We start from the raw sequence: 16,243 nt of genomic DNA, 5'->3' as shown, positions 1-16,243 counted from the left end.
TAATAAACAGTACAGCCTTTCTTGTACCTCTTTTTACTCCCCTTCCTCATTTTTTGAAGCCTTTAGCTGTTTGAGAGCTCGTATAGATGAGACTACCCCTCCTACAAGAACAGTCGCATATTTTTGATACTTTTAACATGTAAGCCTTTCATATATTTCAAGTCTAACCTCAGTGTTGTCAACACAGCTATGAATGTGTTCAGACCAGTGTTAGAGGAAATTCAGATTCTGTGTTTGCATATTTAGAAGGTTGAAATATTTGGTGATTCTCTAGGATAGTAAAATTTAATTTCATAAGGACAGTAAAGCACAGAAAATGATAACAGGGAAGTGATGAAAGTGACAAAACTGACTTGACTTAAAAAACCTACCTCAGAAAGTGTTAAATCTAACATGTGGGTCAGCAACAAAAGACTAAAACCCAAGACTGCTCAGAACACTGCAAAACCTTGGGGCTACTTAGGTATCAGTTCTAACATACCACCCTCGCATGCAGACCCATAGATTCAAACACTGAGTTCAGTCTTTGGGAAATTAATTAATTTTCCAGGATCATAACCCAGCTTTGCCCATGTTTACTTAGATAGGATGAGAAAATATCTAGGCTGCTAATCTTCCAGGGCTTGGGGTCTGTTTTTTGTAAACTGTTACATTTTCTGGGTGCCATAAGGAATTGTTTTCATTGTTTTGAAGCAGCCACTGAAATGCATTGACCAACCCAAAAGGAGCACAAACAATCAAACCTGTAACAAGTTTCCTCAAAGGCAATAGAATAAAAAGGTTTTCTCCCTTCCTACAATTAACTGCCTTCCACTGCTCAAAGTAACACATAGCTGGACTACAATTTACATAGCACTAAAACAAAACCAAAGAAATAAAATCAAGTGTTTTGAGTATTTTTCTTCTCTTAAAGCCATGGACATAATTAAACATTAAAGTGAGAATTTTGACCTTCAATTCAGTAAAGCGCTAAAAATTATGTTCAACTTCAACCATGAACTAAAGGCCTATGAATGTCATCAATTAGTCAAAAGATAGGAATGTGCCAAAGAACCTTGCTGAGTAAGGCCATAGTCCAGGTCAACAGTGAGATACAGATCACTACTTCTTTTCAAGACATTTGGGGAACTTACCTTTCTCTATTTTGTCAATGAGTCATGGATTTCCTCTTTACATGAGTCCCTAGAAGAATCCATAGGTTGAAATGCAGCTGAAGAGTTACTACTTAGTAGTTGTTCTACATTCATGATCTGGACAATTTTGGGTGTAGACGTGTGTACGAACACCAATACTCACAGTTCGGTGATGTATCCACTGACTGTGGCCATACTCCAGCGTTCCTCCCAGCTCTCGGGTCAGCTGACTTTTGTCAATATAGCCATGCAGATCAGAGACAGAATTTAACATGATGATCTGAAACAAATCCAGACACAATGGACTGAGAGAAATAACAAGCCCTTCCAATCATCATTCCTAGGATCTGGGTTTGCCTTAAACATATGACCAAACTGCAGTTCCACCATAGCCAGCAAGTTCCCGTTATGTATTCATGCAATGGATGGTTTATTTTCACTAGATTTTCATCACAACATACATATGGCTATTCTTGAACTAACCATAATTTGGCATCATCTTGCTCCTTGCTAGGCTGAAGATACAGTCATCCTGCATGTACATCAAAAGCAAAAGTATAGTGTTTATAATGTTCTCACAAACGTCCATGAAATAATTTTTGTATTTTCTAGGTAATTGCTATTTACAGAGAAATCAAGGAGCAAACAGGTTAAACAGCTCCCTCAACACCAACCGCTTGACCCAAGGAAGTGCTGAAATGAGACCAGAGAGATTAAGATTTTCCTTTCAGCTGTATCATTTTTATGGCACTGTATGTCCACTGAGTACACTGCATTATTCCATTTTAAACCATAATGAAAGAGAAATGGGAGACAAACCTAAACAAGTTTTCTTAGTTTAAAGAGTCCCCTTACCACTAGACCTGCTTAATGAAAGCAAACCTAGATTTGCATTCAGCTTTGGGTAAGCAGTATTACCTTTGGAGAACACTTTAATTATGCCTTGTCTAACATCTAGAAAATACACCATGATTTCAACCACAGAAAACAAGCTTTTGAGCAAAAAATGACTAGAAATGTAAAGCTTTAATATATGTCAAGTGTATTACTTCACTCTGACTATGCATGTTAGCAGCTCCAAGGGAGAACGGTAAGTACACTTGCAAACTCTGCGGGTAATGAGGTGAGCACAGATGTGTGGAGGTAAGAAGATGTATGGTTCTAGGTTGATAGTGCTCTAAGAAAAGCCTTGAGAACAAACCTGAACAGGTTTTTAGCTGATCTTTGTTACAGAATCATACTAGAATAATTTAGATTGGCAGGAACCTCAGTTCTCTAGTCAAACTTCTTTCCCAAAGCTGGGTCAGCTGAGATCAAACCAGGTTGCTCAGGGCACTCTGGAAGCCTCCAAAGACTAAGACTGTCCAACCTCTTTGAACCTTTGTGTTGAAAAGGTTTTTCCTTAAGTCAGAACTGCCCTTGCTTCACTTTGTGTCAGTTATCTTCTCTCCTACAGTCATGCACAACTTGGCTGCATACTTTGAGAAACTGGAAAGCTGCTGGTATGTTGCATTAACCCTTCCAAGCTTCCCCTTCTCCAGGCTAGACAAGCCCAGTTGCCTCAGCATCTCTGTATAGAGCACACATTCGAAGCCCTGACCTTCTTGTTGGCTTTCTGTTGACCTCACTTCAGATTAATATTTTTCTTGTACTGGGGTAACCAAAACTGGAGAGGGTATTCTCAAAGCGATCTAATAAGAGCCAAATGAAGCAGGATAATCACGTCTCAATCTGTCGGCTATGCTTCTGTCAGTACTGTTGCTATGAATGCAGGATGCAGACAGATTCCTTTGTTGCCAGTGCACACTGCTGGCTCATGTATGGCTTTCTGTCAACCAGGTTCTCGGGTCCTTGTCAACAGAGCTGCTCCATGGACAGTCAGGCTACAGCCCATGTTGGTGTCAACAATACAACACTGTTTGTTGCTGGGACAGAAGAACATGGGCTCTTCCTTACTGAGGAAGAAAGTCCTTCCCAGTTGCAGGACTTTGTATTTTTCCCTTATTTATTTCATGATATACTCGTCAGCCCATTCCTTGAGCTTACATCCCAGTGGCTCTGTTTTTCAGTGTACCCTCTGCTCCCCAGTTTAGTGTCATCTGCAAACTTGATGAGAGCACACCATGTTGCCTCTTCCATGTCATTGATAAAGATGTTAAACAGCAGATATGACTACATCATTCCACTTGTTGCCGACCTCCAGGTAGAGTGTGACCCATTAACCATTACCCTCTGAGCCCAATCATGCAACTAGTTTTTAAATCCATCTAGTTGTCTACCCATCCAGATTTTAGCATCCTAACTTGGATACAAGAATATTGTGGGAGATGCATCTGGTCTCATGAACCTGTATGGGTTGAATATTCTCAGGTAGTCCTTAACTCAGTAGTTCTTTACTTCCAGCGGTTCATCTTCACCTTGAACCTAGCTGCTAAATATAGAGGCCAGGAGACCTTGTTGTTGAAGAAACTGAGGCAAAGAAAGCACAGAGTATCTGAGTGAAAGCTAAAAGGGAAAAGTATTCCATTAATGTGTTACCAAACACTGTTTTGTTATAATCAGGAAAAATCAAAAGCCCACATCATCTTGGAGTAGCCTCAGATTGGAACATGTAGTCTATGCACTACTTCTGAACTGCAAATTACCTTTAAGAAAGTAGGTCTTAACTGCCTTGTAACTCTTCCTCATGAGAGATGTTGCTGACAAATTGGAAACCTTTTGATAATCCAAAGTTCACTGAAACTACAGAAGAACACTGTCATAGAATCTCAGAATGGTTTGGGTTTGGAAGAGACCTTAACTATGATCTAGTTCCAACCCCCTGCCACTGGCAGGGCTATCTTCCACTAGACCAGGTTGCTCAAAGCCCAGTCCAATGTGGCCTTGAACACTTCAAAGGATGAGGCATCCACAACTTCTCTGGGCTTTTCTTTTAGGAAGATGTTTGCTTTAAGCCGGTATGCTCAGCATGAGCCACAAAGCACACCAGCTATGGTGCTACCTGACAGGGCACAAGACTTTGCCCTGCAGGCATCTCTGCAGGGGGAAGCCTAGGAGCAATCCAACATCCACCCAAGAAACCAGTCTTACAGAGGCGTAGCATCTTCCACTTCTTGCCAGACTGAAGACATCCACATTCAGTAAGCTGTACCATACAAGAGAGTAGCAGTTTGGAAGAGGAAGGCCTGCGTAGGCAGGCCAGCACAGGACACAGATCTAATGTGGGGTTGCTTTGTGATGGGTTAGGCCATCTGAAAGAAGTCACAGCCTACAAAGATCAAAGAAGTGCTTGCTATGTACAGATTATTCAGCTTTTTGTGTACACTATGAAGCTGGTTTAACTCACTTCCTAGAAGGGGAGGTTCCTTAGGTAAATCTCTGGGTGTCCCTTTCAAATTTCCAGATTTTATTTCAGATGAACCCGGGTGTATCTCCTATATTTCTGTACCTTGCTCTTGGGTAATGATATTTAATCAAATCACTATCTCAATAGAGATTTATCTCTGGGGGATTTATTGACCACATTTGTATGTCAATAAGTCATATAAATCCTGCATTTCCTTATTGTGCCTGGTTTATTATTTCAGCCTTTATTTCCTGTTCTTGTTTGACCTTCTGGCTTCTAGTCAATTCAGTGTTGATTTAACCCAGCAAATCTACTGTAGTGAATATATTTGCAGTCTGATAGTTCAGATAAGCTATTTAACAAATGTTTCCTTAACAAATGCACACCATATTATTGAAGCCCCTTTTCAAATGCTTACGTCCTAGCCCTGACTCACTTATTGTGATAGGAAATGCAACTCATCCACAGCCCAGTTATGACATTTATGTTGTCGTAGTGCCAAATGCAGAACATAAACAAACACCTGCAAACAATCTAAAAGCTGATGGTGGTATTAAAGATAGGTACTGACACCTAGTTGCTTGAGTAAGGATACCTCCAGTGGGATGAAAATTCTCTGGCCCCCTTCTCATGCTTGGCATGTAGGATGCAATTTTCAAGGAGGACAGAGAGATGTCACTCTCAGTAACTAACCCCATCTGAAACTGGGGTAACACAGGGGCATGCCTGTGTTGGAGCAGTCTTTTTAGGATGGGCTGCAAACACAGGTGAAAGGCTCCTCCACAGATCATGACAAACCCAAGAACTTAAGACACCTTTAGCACAACCCTAAGCAATTTATGATAGCATCAGGCATATATGGACAGCATGTATATAAATCTGAAGATTGTCTACAGCTATCTGGGCAGGAGGCAGACAGATCTAGCAACAAGCAGATCATTCTCTTAGTTTTGTAAGACTGCCCTAATAGCTCTGTGGACAAACCCCAGATGGCTCAAAATCTGAATGGCCAAGACAATCCCAAAGTAAACTCAGATCTTGATTTTCCTGCCCATAAGACAGATGAGTTACTATTTAATACTTACTGCAGTGCTTGATCCCTGCTGACAACTAACCTCCCTTCCAACTTTCATAGTTTCAAGTTGAATTTGAAATTCAACATTGCCATCAAATAAATTGCTGAAAGTATAGAAAATGCTGAATTGTTAGAAAATGCTAATTCTTGGTGAAGTTGTCCCTTCCTAGGCTGCAGCTGCTGGTACAACAGTTGCTATAGCAACAGATTGTGGCTTATTAAATACAGGAACATCCAGTTTTTAAGGTGCTATAAAATTAAAAGATTTTGTTTTGTAGCCAAACATGTATTTTTACATCAATTTTGCATTCCGATTACCAAAAAGTAACCCTTGACAAACCACAGTCAACATTACAGTTTAATCCACAATAATCAAATGAATATTTGTGGTTCCTTTTCTGTATGCATTGTAATAAATAAGCTACTGTCTCTTACTTCAGAAGAAGCACAAAGTATTTTAAACACCTGATCTTCAAACTTAGGTATTGACAGAGCTAGAATCTGTTGGAGGAGAGCCATGGATCTTTTGCAAAACTATATAAAACCACAAGCAAAATCCAAAACAATAATATGAAATTATTCCAGTAAAGTCATTGTGGAACACAGTATGAATCTGGTCCAGGATTAAATACCATCAATAACCATAATTCAAGTTTGTTTATAAACCACTTTGAAACCACATGCAAACATGCAGCTGTGAACAACTCCCTAAAGAGCTCTCTTAGAATAATCTAAAACTTAAACTCTTTTAGGAATGCTAACTTACAGCATATGCCAAGTGTATATAAAGGGAAGTAAAAACCAGACTTTGAATCTTGAGGGCATGGGGATCAAAGGCATTAAGAACAGACAATGCTATGCAAGCATTTAACAAGGCACTGTCAGCAGTCTCGTGGATAATACATAAAATAGTGCAGAATTCAGCCATAGCCTTTCACCGCTCTGTAATCCTAAATAGTTATGTTTATCACCAAAGTGAGAAGATCTACCTCTACCTGCATCAGGGAAATGGCTCCAATGGACTTATATGTCAATACTTAAAAACCAAGTCACATTTTATAGCTAGACTGACATGGGAGCATGCCCATTTAATACTGTGAAGCATCCGCTGGTAGTTAACTCTTTAACATTACTATTATACAAACCACTGGAGATATTCAAGGCCTGCCTGGATAAGTTCCTGTGTGATGTACTGTAGGTTACCCTGCTCTTGTGGGGGGGTTGGACTAGATGATCTTTTGAGGTCCCTTCCAACCCTTGGGATTCTGTGATTCTGTGAAACCATTCAGACCCAGATAAAAGTCCCCATTGCCACATACAATAAAATTTCATTTACTGGGTTATGAGAAGTTGCTGACACCTGATAACTGCAAACAGGGAGATAAAGAAAACACATGGCAAAAAATGCATGCTTACCGGTACCTTCATTTTAAAGTCATCTCGATAGAGTTTAATGCCAATGTCAGCGATTGCCCTTTGGATAAAGCGGGAAGGTCTCAGGACAAACACTAGCTGCAGGTTTCCTGGAAATGCTCCCTGCAAGAAACATGGAACTATTAGAAGGCATAACTCTGCCTTCCAGGAAGGCCACGGGAACTTTCAGCCAAGTGTTTCCTAAAGAGAGCAAAGCATGTAGGACTTACTGAACCTTGCTCAGTCCAGCTGCTAATAGTATCAGCTGGTCCATTCAGTATGCGCCCATTGTCACAATTTCCAAAGCTGGTAGAAAGTCTGGCCCTTTTTTACTGCCCAGCCATGCATTGTTTTCTTATATGGATTTAGCAGAGAGCTCTAAAGTTTCTTCACTAGCACCTTCCTCCCCGAGATCTGAGCCACACCAGGCTCCCTTTGCACTACCACGCCACAGGTTTTCCCGTTTCCTAGGGTGCCGCCACTAGAGGGCAAAACTGGCTACCAACGTTGGACTTAGTGACAAAAGACGGTGGCGCAGAGGAACTCCCCAGGCTGACCCACCTTCTCCTTCTGGAACAGGTTTTTAATAATTTTAACCTCGCATATTCTTCCCCACACACAGGCACTCAACATATTCATCAGACATGGCTCTGTCTGCAACACCCATCCTACATCTCTCACACACTCCTCTGAGCTCATCAACATTAAAAAAAGAACAATTTCTAGAAGAGAGCAGCTAAAAAGAACTGAGAATGAAAAGCAATTCTGCTTAAATTCCTTGAAAAAACTTAAAGGTGCCTCTGTCATCCCTCCTACACTTCTGTGTATACGTGCTTGCTCTCACAGCACATATTCCTAGTAATAGGTGTATAAAACCAGCTGCTTTCGTTGGCACTGAAAATCAGTGCTTAGCTCTGACCTTCACAAACAAGATAGAATAAGCCATTATGAGTTTCTGACAGCGGCTGCTTACTACCACGTGAACAGAAGCCCCTTGAGATCTGTTTCTTTCATAAGGAGGCCACATCGTCACATCAGTGCACAGAAGTGTACGTCTGTTATACTCTTCTAGGAACCAACTTCAAATTAATAGAATTTGTATTGCAGTCAACCCAGCAAATAAGGAATTTGTCTTAATTCAGCAGTAAATAAGGCTGTATAATTTGTTTCTGCACCTTCCTCCCTCTTTTATTTAACACTCGAGAGCTACAGGGCAGGGGAGAATATGCATCCACAGCCAGAAAATGTGAGCTAAAAATGAGCACATGAAACTGTATCCTGTGCTGAAGGTTCAACAGATAATTTTAATTTCCAGAAGATAAATAACAAAAGTAAGCACTTACTGCTATCCGTGTCAGGGATGCCTTGACTGCACTCCATTTGTCCCGTCGTCTGTCTATGATGATGATGAATCCGATGCTGGCAGCCTCCAGACTGCAAAACAGATGAAATAAGTATGCTGGGTTACATGGAGATACTCCCGTTCCAAGGAAGTGTACTGCAGCAAAACACAGCCTCCGTCAGATCGCCCTGTAAGCCCATTATGAAAATGCAACGTAGAGTAGAAAGAATGAGTATTTGGCAGAATTCACATGAAAACAAAAGCCGACAAATTTTCTCTTTCCAGCATGAGGCTAGCAGCTTATAGAAGGCATGAATACTTTATCTGCTTAATCTCTCAGCTGCTAGACTACCCTGCTACCAAACTAGGTGATATGAATAGTTCAGGATCATGAATTACACTGTGCTGTATGGAAGACAAAAACCTCAGATCTTGTTTTCTCTTCAAAATAATGCAAGCTATTGGACACCGCACTCCAGTCTTCATTCTCCAAGTATGCTTATATCTGACAGGGACACTTGGCTCCAAGGGAGCCTGTATTCCCAACTGTTCACCCTTGCTTGTGTACACAATGCCACAGGAATTCTGGTAGGCAAAGCAGGAATTGAAGAGCTCTATCTTGCTGACCACAAAGTGGTTCTAGGGTTGCAAGTCATTCAAATATCCTTTTAACATATTGGCTAGAATAAGGGTTACTGTTCCTTCTCAGTACTTTTCAAGGAGGATCTATGAGGCAGTGATCTAATGCTCTGTCCCAGCTATGTAGGCCTCCTAAATATCCCATCCTCTATCTCTCACAGAAATCCCATTTTGGTGAGCAGAGCTTCAGTGGGACTGCTGTACTCTGCCTCCCAGGAGTGCTCAGAGTTGGGGAGAAGTCCTTGGAAGCCATAAGCACACACAGAGAAAAATCTCCAGAAATGTTATTATAGCAGGTTGGCTCAGCCATCTCTGGACAAAACAGAGGCATGCAGAAAGATCATAATTTACATAATCAAAGGACATACTGCAATCAAACACCCAATCACAGACTTAAATCAAAAGAAATGTTATAAAACATTTCCTTGATCCCTTTTCCATTGTCCATAAAAGAAGCAACCCAGGAACACCATTTTCATGGGTCATTTTGTGCAAACTTGTGTCAATAATCAACAAAGAGCACCAATGTTAGCAATACTGAACTTCTGCTGTAGCTCTGCAGGATAAAGAACAGCAACCTGAAAGCCAAAGTGTTATGCAAACCCAAGTTGCTATGCAAGTGTTCTTAATAGTTCATACTGGAAAAGGCGAACTCACTGGTTTTCCCACTTCAATATTTTTACATCATTCCTCTGAGAGCAACAAAATTCAATGACAATAGATGACCTTTCCTCTTAAGTCGTGCAACATGCAGCTCTTTCTTTAGAGGAGAAAAAATGTGTTTGCAGCAGAGCCTCTCAAGCAGGGGAAGTAATTAATCCATTTTTCCAGATATATATATACACAAATATATACATGTCCTTGACTAGTTCAAGGAATACAAATGGCCAGCTTGGTATCTATGCATTTGCTCTAGTTGTTAGGGAAAAAAATGTTCAGATGAAGGCAACAAAGAAATTGTACGTATTACAGACTGTTACAGAAAGGGCGTGAGAAACTAAACACAGAAGTCTCAACCTGGGGGCTTCCTAAAGTACCCAAAAATCTGCACTGTTTTTATCAAACTGCTTCTGCTGCTGGGACCAAAAATTGCTCTGGAAGGCTGCAAGTCATGAAAGGCCTGGGCAAATCAGCCTCAGCCTCCAGACCACCAGGAAGTATCTCTGTGGACAGGGTGCCTGTCCTGCCTAATGGAGACATACAGGATGAGGGCAGGCTTTTTCTCTCTGCCTTGGCAACCAGTGTTGCTGCACTGGTGCCAGGAATTCTGGTTATATCAAACAGAGAAGGTTGTGGTAAACTTGCTGATAGTTTGGAAATCAAAACAAGCACAAAGCCATGCATCGTTTTCCTCCTTTGATTGTGTAATACATGTCAAAAAAAACCCACCCCAAACCCCAAACATTTTTGTTTAATAATGTGCCAAGGAACATTTAGGACAACTATAGAAAGAAAACAACTGCTAGAAATTGTAGGGAACAAATGTGTTTAGGTGTCGCAAGAGACAGGAAGAGTGCTTTTTTGCTTGTCTATTCTTATTTAACACCTCAGCACAGCATCTCACTCCAGGAAGTTCCAGCCAAAAGGCTGGAACCCCACACTCCTCACCATCAGAGCTGCATCCACCCTGGGCACATTGGTCTGCCAATCCTGGTGCCAACACCTCAGTTATTCTGTTTGCTACAGATGAAACTGGAAGCTACAAGCCCCCAGTCCTCCAACTAATACAACCACGACCACACCGAAAGGCAAAAACGCCTTTGAGAAGCTGTCAAATAAACACACTCTAAAAACCAGACTGAGGTGCATTGCACACAGTTCCCTGGCCTAGGGAACAGGAGGCCATCCAGTCAACACTGGCTGCTGTCTGACCATCCAGTGCACAGAAAACTGGCTTGTAAAAGACAGGATTACAGTCATTAACAAAATGAGTTATTAACAAACTCCCCTACATATATGATCCACCAGTTCTGACTAATCCAGAATAAAGTTTGTAAACATTTGATGCTGATAATACTGACACTTGTTGCAATCCAGTGCTCCCAAAACCAGCTCCAGCACCCTCATGGGCCTCTTGGTAAAGCACAGACTCTAGCATGCTCTGGCCCCATACAAGTGGAAATTAGCTCTTGGATTCACAGTTCTTCAGATGACCAGAGAAATGAGTAATCGCAGAATACACACCCCCCTTGGGTTTCTTTACTCTTGCTGGGAACAGGATTTGTTCCAAATATATGGTTAACCAGAACAAATGCAAAAAAAAAAAAAAAATGCTTGTTGTGACTAATTGTTTCAAGAGAACAAGGTTACAAATCAACATCCACATTGCTTACAGTGTGCTATTGAAACTAGCCGATTGTTTAGATCAAAGTTACTAGTAAAATGGTGAGACATGAAGGGGGAACTAAGTCAGTGCAATTTCCCTTTCAACAGTAACATATTTCAGATGACCTTGGAAAAGGCTGTCTCTAATACGCTTTATATATTTTTGACAGCCATATTAATTTTGAGAACTATGTTAAAGCAGTAGGAATATGGGAATGTAAGACCCACAGTTTGAGTCAAATTGGTCACAAAAATATGGTGTCTAGTCCAGAGAAACAGAGACTATACACTGGAATCAGCATCTAACTATGTTTACAGCCCAGACTGGTGCAACCAGTTAGTAGCTGCTGAACAACTAGAACAATAATTGGCTACATAGAATCAGGTTCAAATCTGACGCAGTACCACTGAAACCAGTGATTTATAACATAATTCCCAACAAGTAGGTGTGTTAGCTGAAGCTAACAAAATTCTGATGAAGATCTATGGAAATATATCATTCAACTACTGTCAGGTTAATAAAAATTAGGAAAATATGTTCTTGACAAAATTTATGCTGTAGCTAAACCACAAGTAACTATATCCATAAGTGCCATATTCACACAAGCTGCCTACACATAAAAATTGCCTTGTTTTGCCCATCTACCTGGTTTGAGAGACTGACTACAGGCTTTCTATTAGCAGGGTACATGGAGGATTGAAGGCCTAAAAGAATTCAGAATCAGACCCTTATTATTATAATCACACTTTGCTAAGCAAACTGCAATGGAAGTAACTGACAGGACAGCATCTGCCAAAAGCAACAAGTGTTTAAACAAACACGAAAGTATTTCTCCCAAATCAAATGTGCCTCTGTGGATGTGAACCAGCTCTTACATCCTATTTTTAAAAGCAAGTCCCTCAAACGTATAGCAGAAGTCACTTAAAAATGACCTTTGCTGTTTTTTCAAGTACATGCTCATGAGCAGTTCATTTTTTTCAGATGTTCTTCTGCGCAGGGATTTGTAACACCACAAAAGCATCCAGGCATCAGAGGACCAAAAAAATTGCATTCATCGATAATAGGAACAAAAGTTTATGAAATACAGACAAAAACACAAAAATGCAAGAGAGAAGCAGCAAAAGAATTTTCTCATGAAATTAGGCTTGGCAGGAGTGGTCCTGGGGGTGGGGAGAGCTAGGAATAATGAACATATGGGAATAGGAACACTGCTTATCAGTTACCACTGCACAACACAGTGTTGCAGGCCAGTTAAAGAGACAGACTGATGAAATGGAAGATGAAATAGATACTTAAATAGTGACTTGGATTGAAAGATGAGGAAACAGTGAAGAAGAAAAAAATACCATTAAATGTGCAGTCTAGCTATGGTGGAGTGCTGCTCACAGATTTCTTTCCAAGACCAAGTGTAGTAACTGCAACTGGCTGCCAAACCTGCCAAAAAGTGGTGCCTAGCGTATGGGGCTGCAGGGCCCAGAACACTGCACAGGCCAGAACACTTTATTACACAAACAGTTCAGGTACAATGCTAGTTGCAGAAGAGTATGAAAAAGAAGCCAAAACATGAGATCCAAAAGACATTTGTCAGGGTAAAATGAGAATCAGGCCATTAAGCAAACAATTCAGGTACTATCACAGTACATACAATTTACAGCGTTGAATCTATTACATTGTCTGAGAAGAAATGGTTAAGAAATTGGAGAATAGACTTGAAAACTTCAGAATTTGAAGAAGGAAAAGAGTGGGGAGAGAAGATGAGAAAACCACATGGTGCTAAAAAGGAAAGCAGCTAAGAAGGGCACAGAAGAAAATGTGGGAGAATATATACATCACTCAAGATCACTCTGGCAGACTACACAAAGGCAAGAAGCAAACAAGCCAGAGATACACGGCTGTAAATCTTTGCTGCCACAGGTTGATGGATGCAACATGGCAACAGTCTAGAGAAAAGAGGTGCCTTTGGACAACAGAAAACTCAAAATGGACCTGATACAAAGCTAGAGTTCAGCCTTCTGCAATGTTATTCCCTGCCTTTCACCTTGATGTTCGGAGACATGAGCTCTGTGTGAGCCTACATAACATCTCAGTCCTGGGGCAAACATTGGACTTGATGATCTTAAAGGTCTTTTCCAACATAGTTGATTCTATGAATCTGTGGTATCAATTGTCTTCACCAGGATAAGCCAATGGTATTTGTATGTATGTTTGATTGGTTTTTTTTACTAGATAGGGCTGATTTAAGACTTAAATTTAGCCAGGGAAACAGAGAGAGTGTCAGCAAGTTATCCTATTTCAGTCAGCATGCTGAAAGAAAAGGCCAAACCATGGTCTGAATGTCATTTGGCACTAAGGAACACATATGCAGGCTAACAGCCATGGGAGGAAAACTAGCCACAACGGCAGCCTCAGTGCAAGTGGATGTGCAGCTAAGAAACCCCATTCGTGTGTATGCAGAGGAAGGCAGTTTGTTTAAAAACAAACACACACACTCTATCAATACTTTCTCAGTGTCAGTACTGTAACATCTCTACAGTAATATCTCTGATCTAGGTTGGCCCTTGATTACTGATTTGAGGAGGCCAGGAGACGTCCAATTCCCTGACCTCTCTCTTTTAGAAGGAGAGAGGGGCACTTGTTTAACAAAGTAGTTGATCCACGTTGGAAGAGAAGGGAATTCTGGCCATGATTTTGTTATTCAAAGAAAGTAAAAAAGGCCTTTCTGGACCTATCTATTGTATGTGTGCCTGCACAGAGGTATGCATGTGCATACACTGATGCTACCCAATGTGAATGTGTATGTACGTAGACCCCTCTGGGGGAGCACTCTCATGAGCAGGTGTTCAACCAGAGAGAAAATGAATCCAATTACAAAAATATCACTGGGCTGATCTTCTATTCTGGAGAGCAGTCAATGTTTGAAGGCCTGGAGTGCAAGGTTTACTTACAACTCACCCCAAAACACTGTGCTATTCCAATTTGCTCAGCAACATCAAAGACAAGTGCATGCCTGTACCACTGAATAACAACATTTGCTGCCTATCTTTTCAATGTTTTGTCATATGGGCACATAAGATCAATCATTCCAGAGGGACTTAGAAAGTTAACTGAATCTTGTCATCTTGTGACAACAGATCTTATCTCCACAACTAAGATTAACCTTATTCTACAGGATATGCAGAAACAGACACTAAAAAAAAAAAAAAGATATTATTTCCACCTTTAACTGAAAAATGGTGCTGGTTACTCTGGTTCACTGAGCTATGAAGAAGGAAGTATTTTCTAAACTAAACAGGGTGAACTGCTTTTCAAACTATACTTCATCTTGCCTGATTCAGTCATAGCCTTTGTAACTCCACAAGAGTTAGAGACTATTCTCTTCATCACTTTGTTTGATATCTGCACATCTTCTTTAAGAATCAAAAGAAAAGGTGAACTACTAGCAGTGAAACAACATGTACAGGAATGCTATTGTAATACACACAGTAGTATGTAGTATAACAGTGCTAACGAAGGTAACAAAGCAGTTCCTTTACTACTTGCTGAGAGGTATGAGAAACAGTCTTGGTGCATGGACCAGCAATTGCAAATTAGCAAGGCTCTGCTGTACCCAAACAGGTCTTCCATTTATGCCACATTAAGACTGTACTTCATATAATTACGTCATAAATCACACAGCCAAAGCTTGCTGCTCAAGTTCTTCCTCTTCTAGATTACTACCTTTGTCCCTCACCATCCACATGAAGGGTGGCAAGTTTCAAATAGTGGCTCAAGAAATGCAGTCAATCTTTCTAAAAACACTGTAACAAATACTAGCAAACTCCCTGGAAAACTCACATCCCTACAGCGTGATCTGTAATTAAACCTGAGTGTCAAACCAATGTGCTGGTCTGCATAAAATGAAGGTTCAAATCCCAGCCTGTCACTGACCTTGAGCAGGTCATTTATATCAAACTGAATAGTCACTTACTCAACACAAGTTTTGGTGAGCCTGTCTGTAATGCAAGATATTACTTATACATACCTCATCACCTGTAAAATAAGCATATTGCAGCTCTCCTGAGTTACAAAGTTTTGAAATTTAACTCATCATTCTTTGCACATTGCTCTGTGATTTCTCAGGGGAAGAGAAAATGCAAAACTGGTAAACAAATCAAAGCAAAGGTCCATCTAGCCCAATACTTTGTCTCCAGTGTTTGGTAGGTAGTGGATACTGAGGCAAGGTGAAAAGAGAGAGCAATCTTTCTTTTGGCATATTCTCCCAAGTCCCAGCATTAAGGAATATATAAATTTCTTCAATTAGAGTTTGCATCTGAGCCATTGAGTTCAGCTGCCACTGATAGAGCTATCCTTCATTAATCAGTTTAATTTCACTTGAACCCATCTGTACTTTTGGCTTTCACACAGGCTGAAGCAGCATAAAGCATTTCTGCCTGTCACTGACAACATGCTAGTTCCCCAACATGTGACAACATTACTGGGAATCACCCACCAGCATACCAAAGAACTGGAAAACTAGTTTTGTGATTTTCTCAGCTACTATTGTTGTTTTGTTAACCCTGAAGCTGATCATCCTCCCAGTCCTGCCTCCAGTGAAGAAATACGTAAAACAAAGTTTCCCCTGTCGGAACAAAAACCCTACAGAGCAGAGTGAAACAATGAAGCTGTTAAGTTCACAGTATGCGGTTTCTTTCAGCTTGCTTTGGCAACTTAGTATGGGGAATACATGTAGGTGGAGCTGGAAAATTTCTTACTCAAACTTGGAGGAGGCATGCTTTCCCTTCATCATCCTCTAAGCAGCTTTATACACAAGACCACAGGAAATAGTAAATCCCTGCTGTGCTTCCAACTAGCACGAACAGCCATGGTCCAGAGACAGGATCAGGGGACTGAAAAAATATTAATCTCTTTTTTTGGATCAACAAAAAGTAATTCAGCAGCCATGCCCTAGTGCATTTCCTCAGAGCAGTGG

General features: G+C 40.7%; 1 protein-coding gene across 9 annotated transcripts in view; it reads right to left on the bottom strand.

The window, feature by feature from the left end:
• Nucleotides 1–16,243, bottom strand: part of MCF2L2 (MCF.2 cell line derived transforming sequence-like 2) — a 180,727-nt gene that overhangs the window by 113,261 nt on the left and 51,223 nt on the right. For 8 of the 9 annotated variants that reach the window (XM_065674463.1, XM_065674462.1, XM_065674469.1 and 5 more), the window contains exons 4-6: nt 8,311–8,401; nt 6,971–7,090; nt 1,297–1,413 (exon numbers count right to left, since the gene is read on the bottom strand). In XM_065674463.1, coding sequence (XP_065530535.1) covers nt 1,297–1,413; nt 6,971–7,090; nt 8,311–8,401 — 328 coding nt within the window. The remainder of the gene's footprint in view (nt 1–1,296; nt 1,414–6,970; nt 7,091–8,310; nt 8,402–16,243) is intronic. The other variant, XM_065674466.1, reaches the window with a different exon arrangement.

Source organism: Lathamus discolor, chromosome 3 (genome assembly GCF_037157495.1).
Source record: "Lathamus discolor isolate bLatDis1 chromosome 3, bLatDis1.hap1, whole genome shotgun sequence".
NCBI lineage: Eukaryota > Metazoa > Chordata > Aves > Psittaciformes > Psittacidae > Lathamus > Lathamus discolor.
Note: the sequence above shows the minus strand (reverse complement) of the source record. Positions and strands in the feature narration are given on the sequence as shown.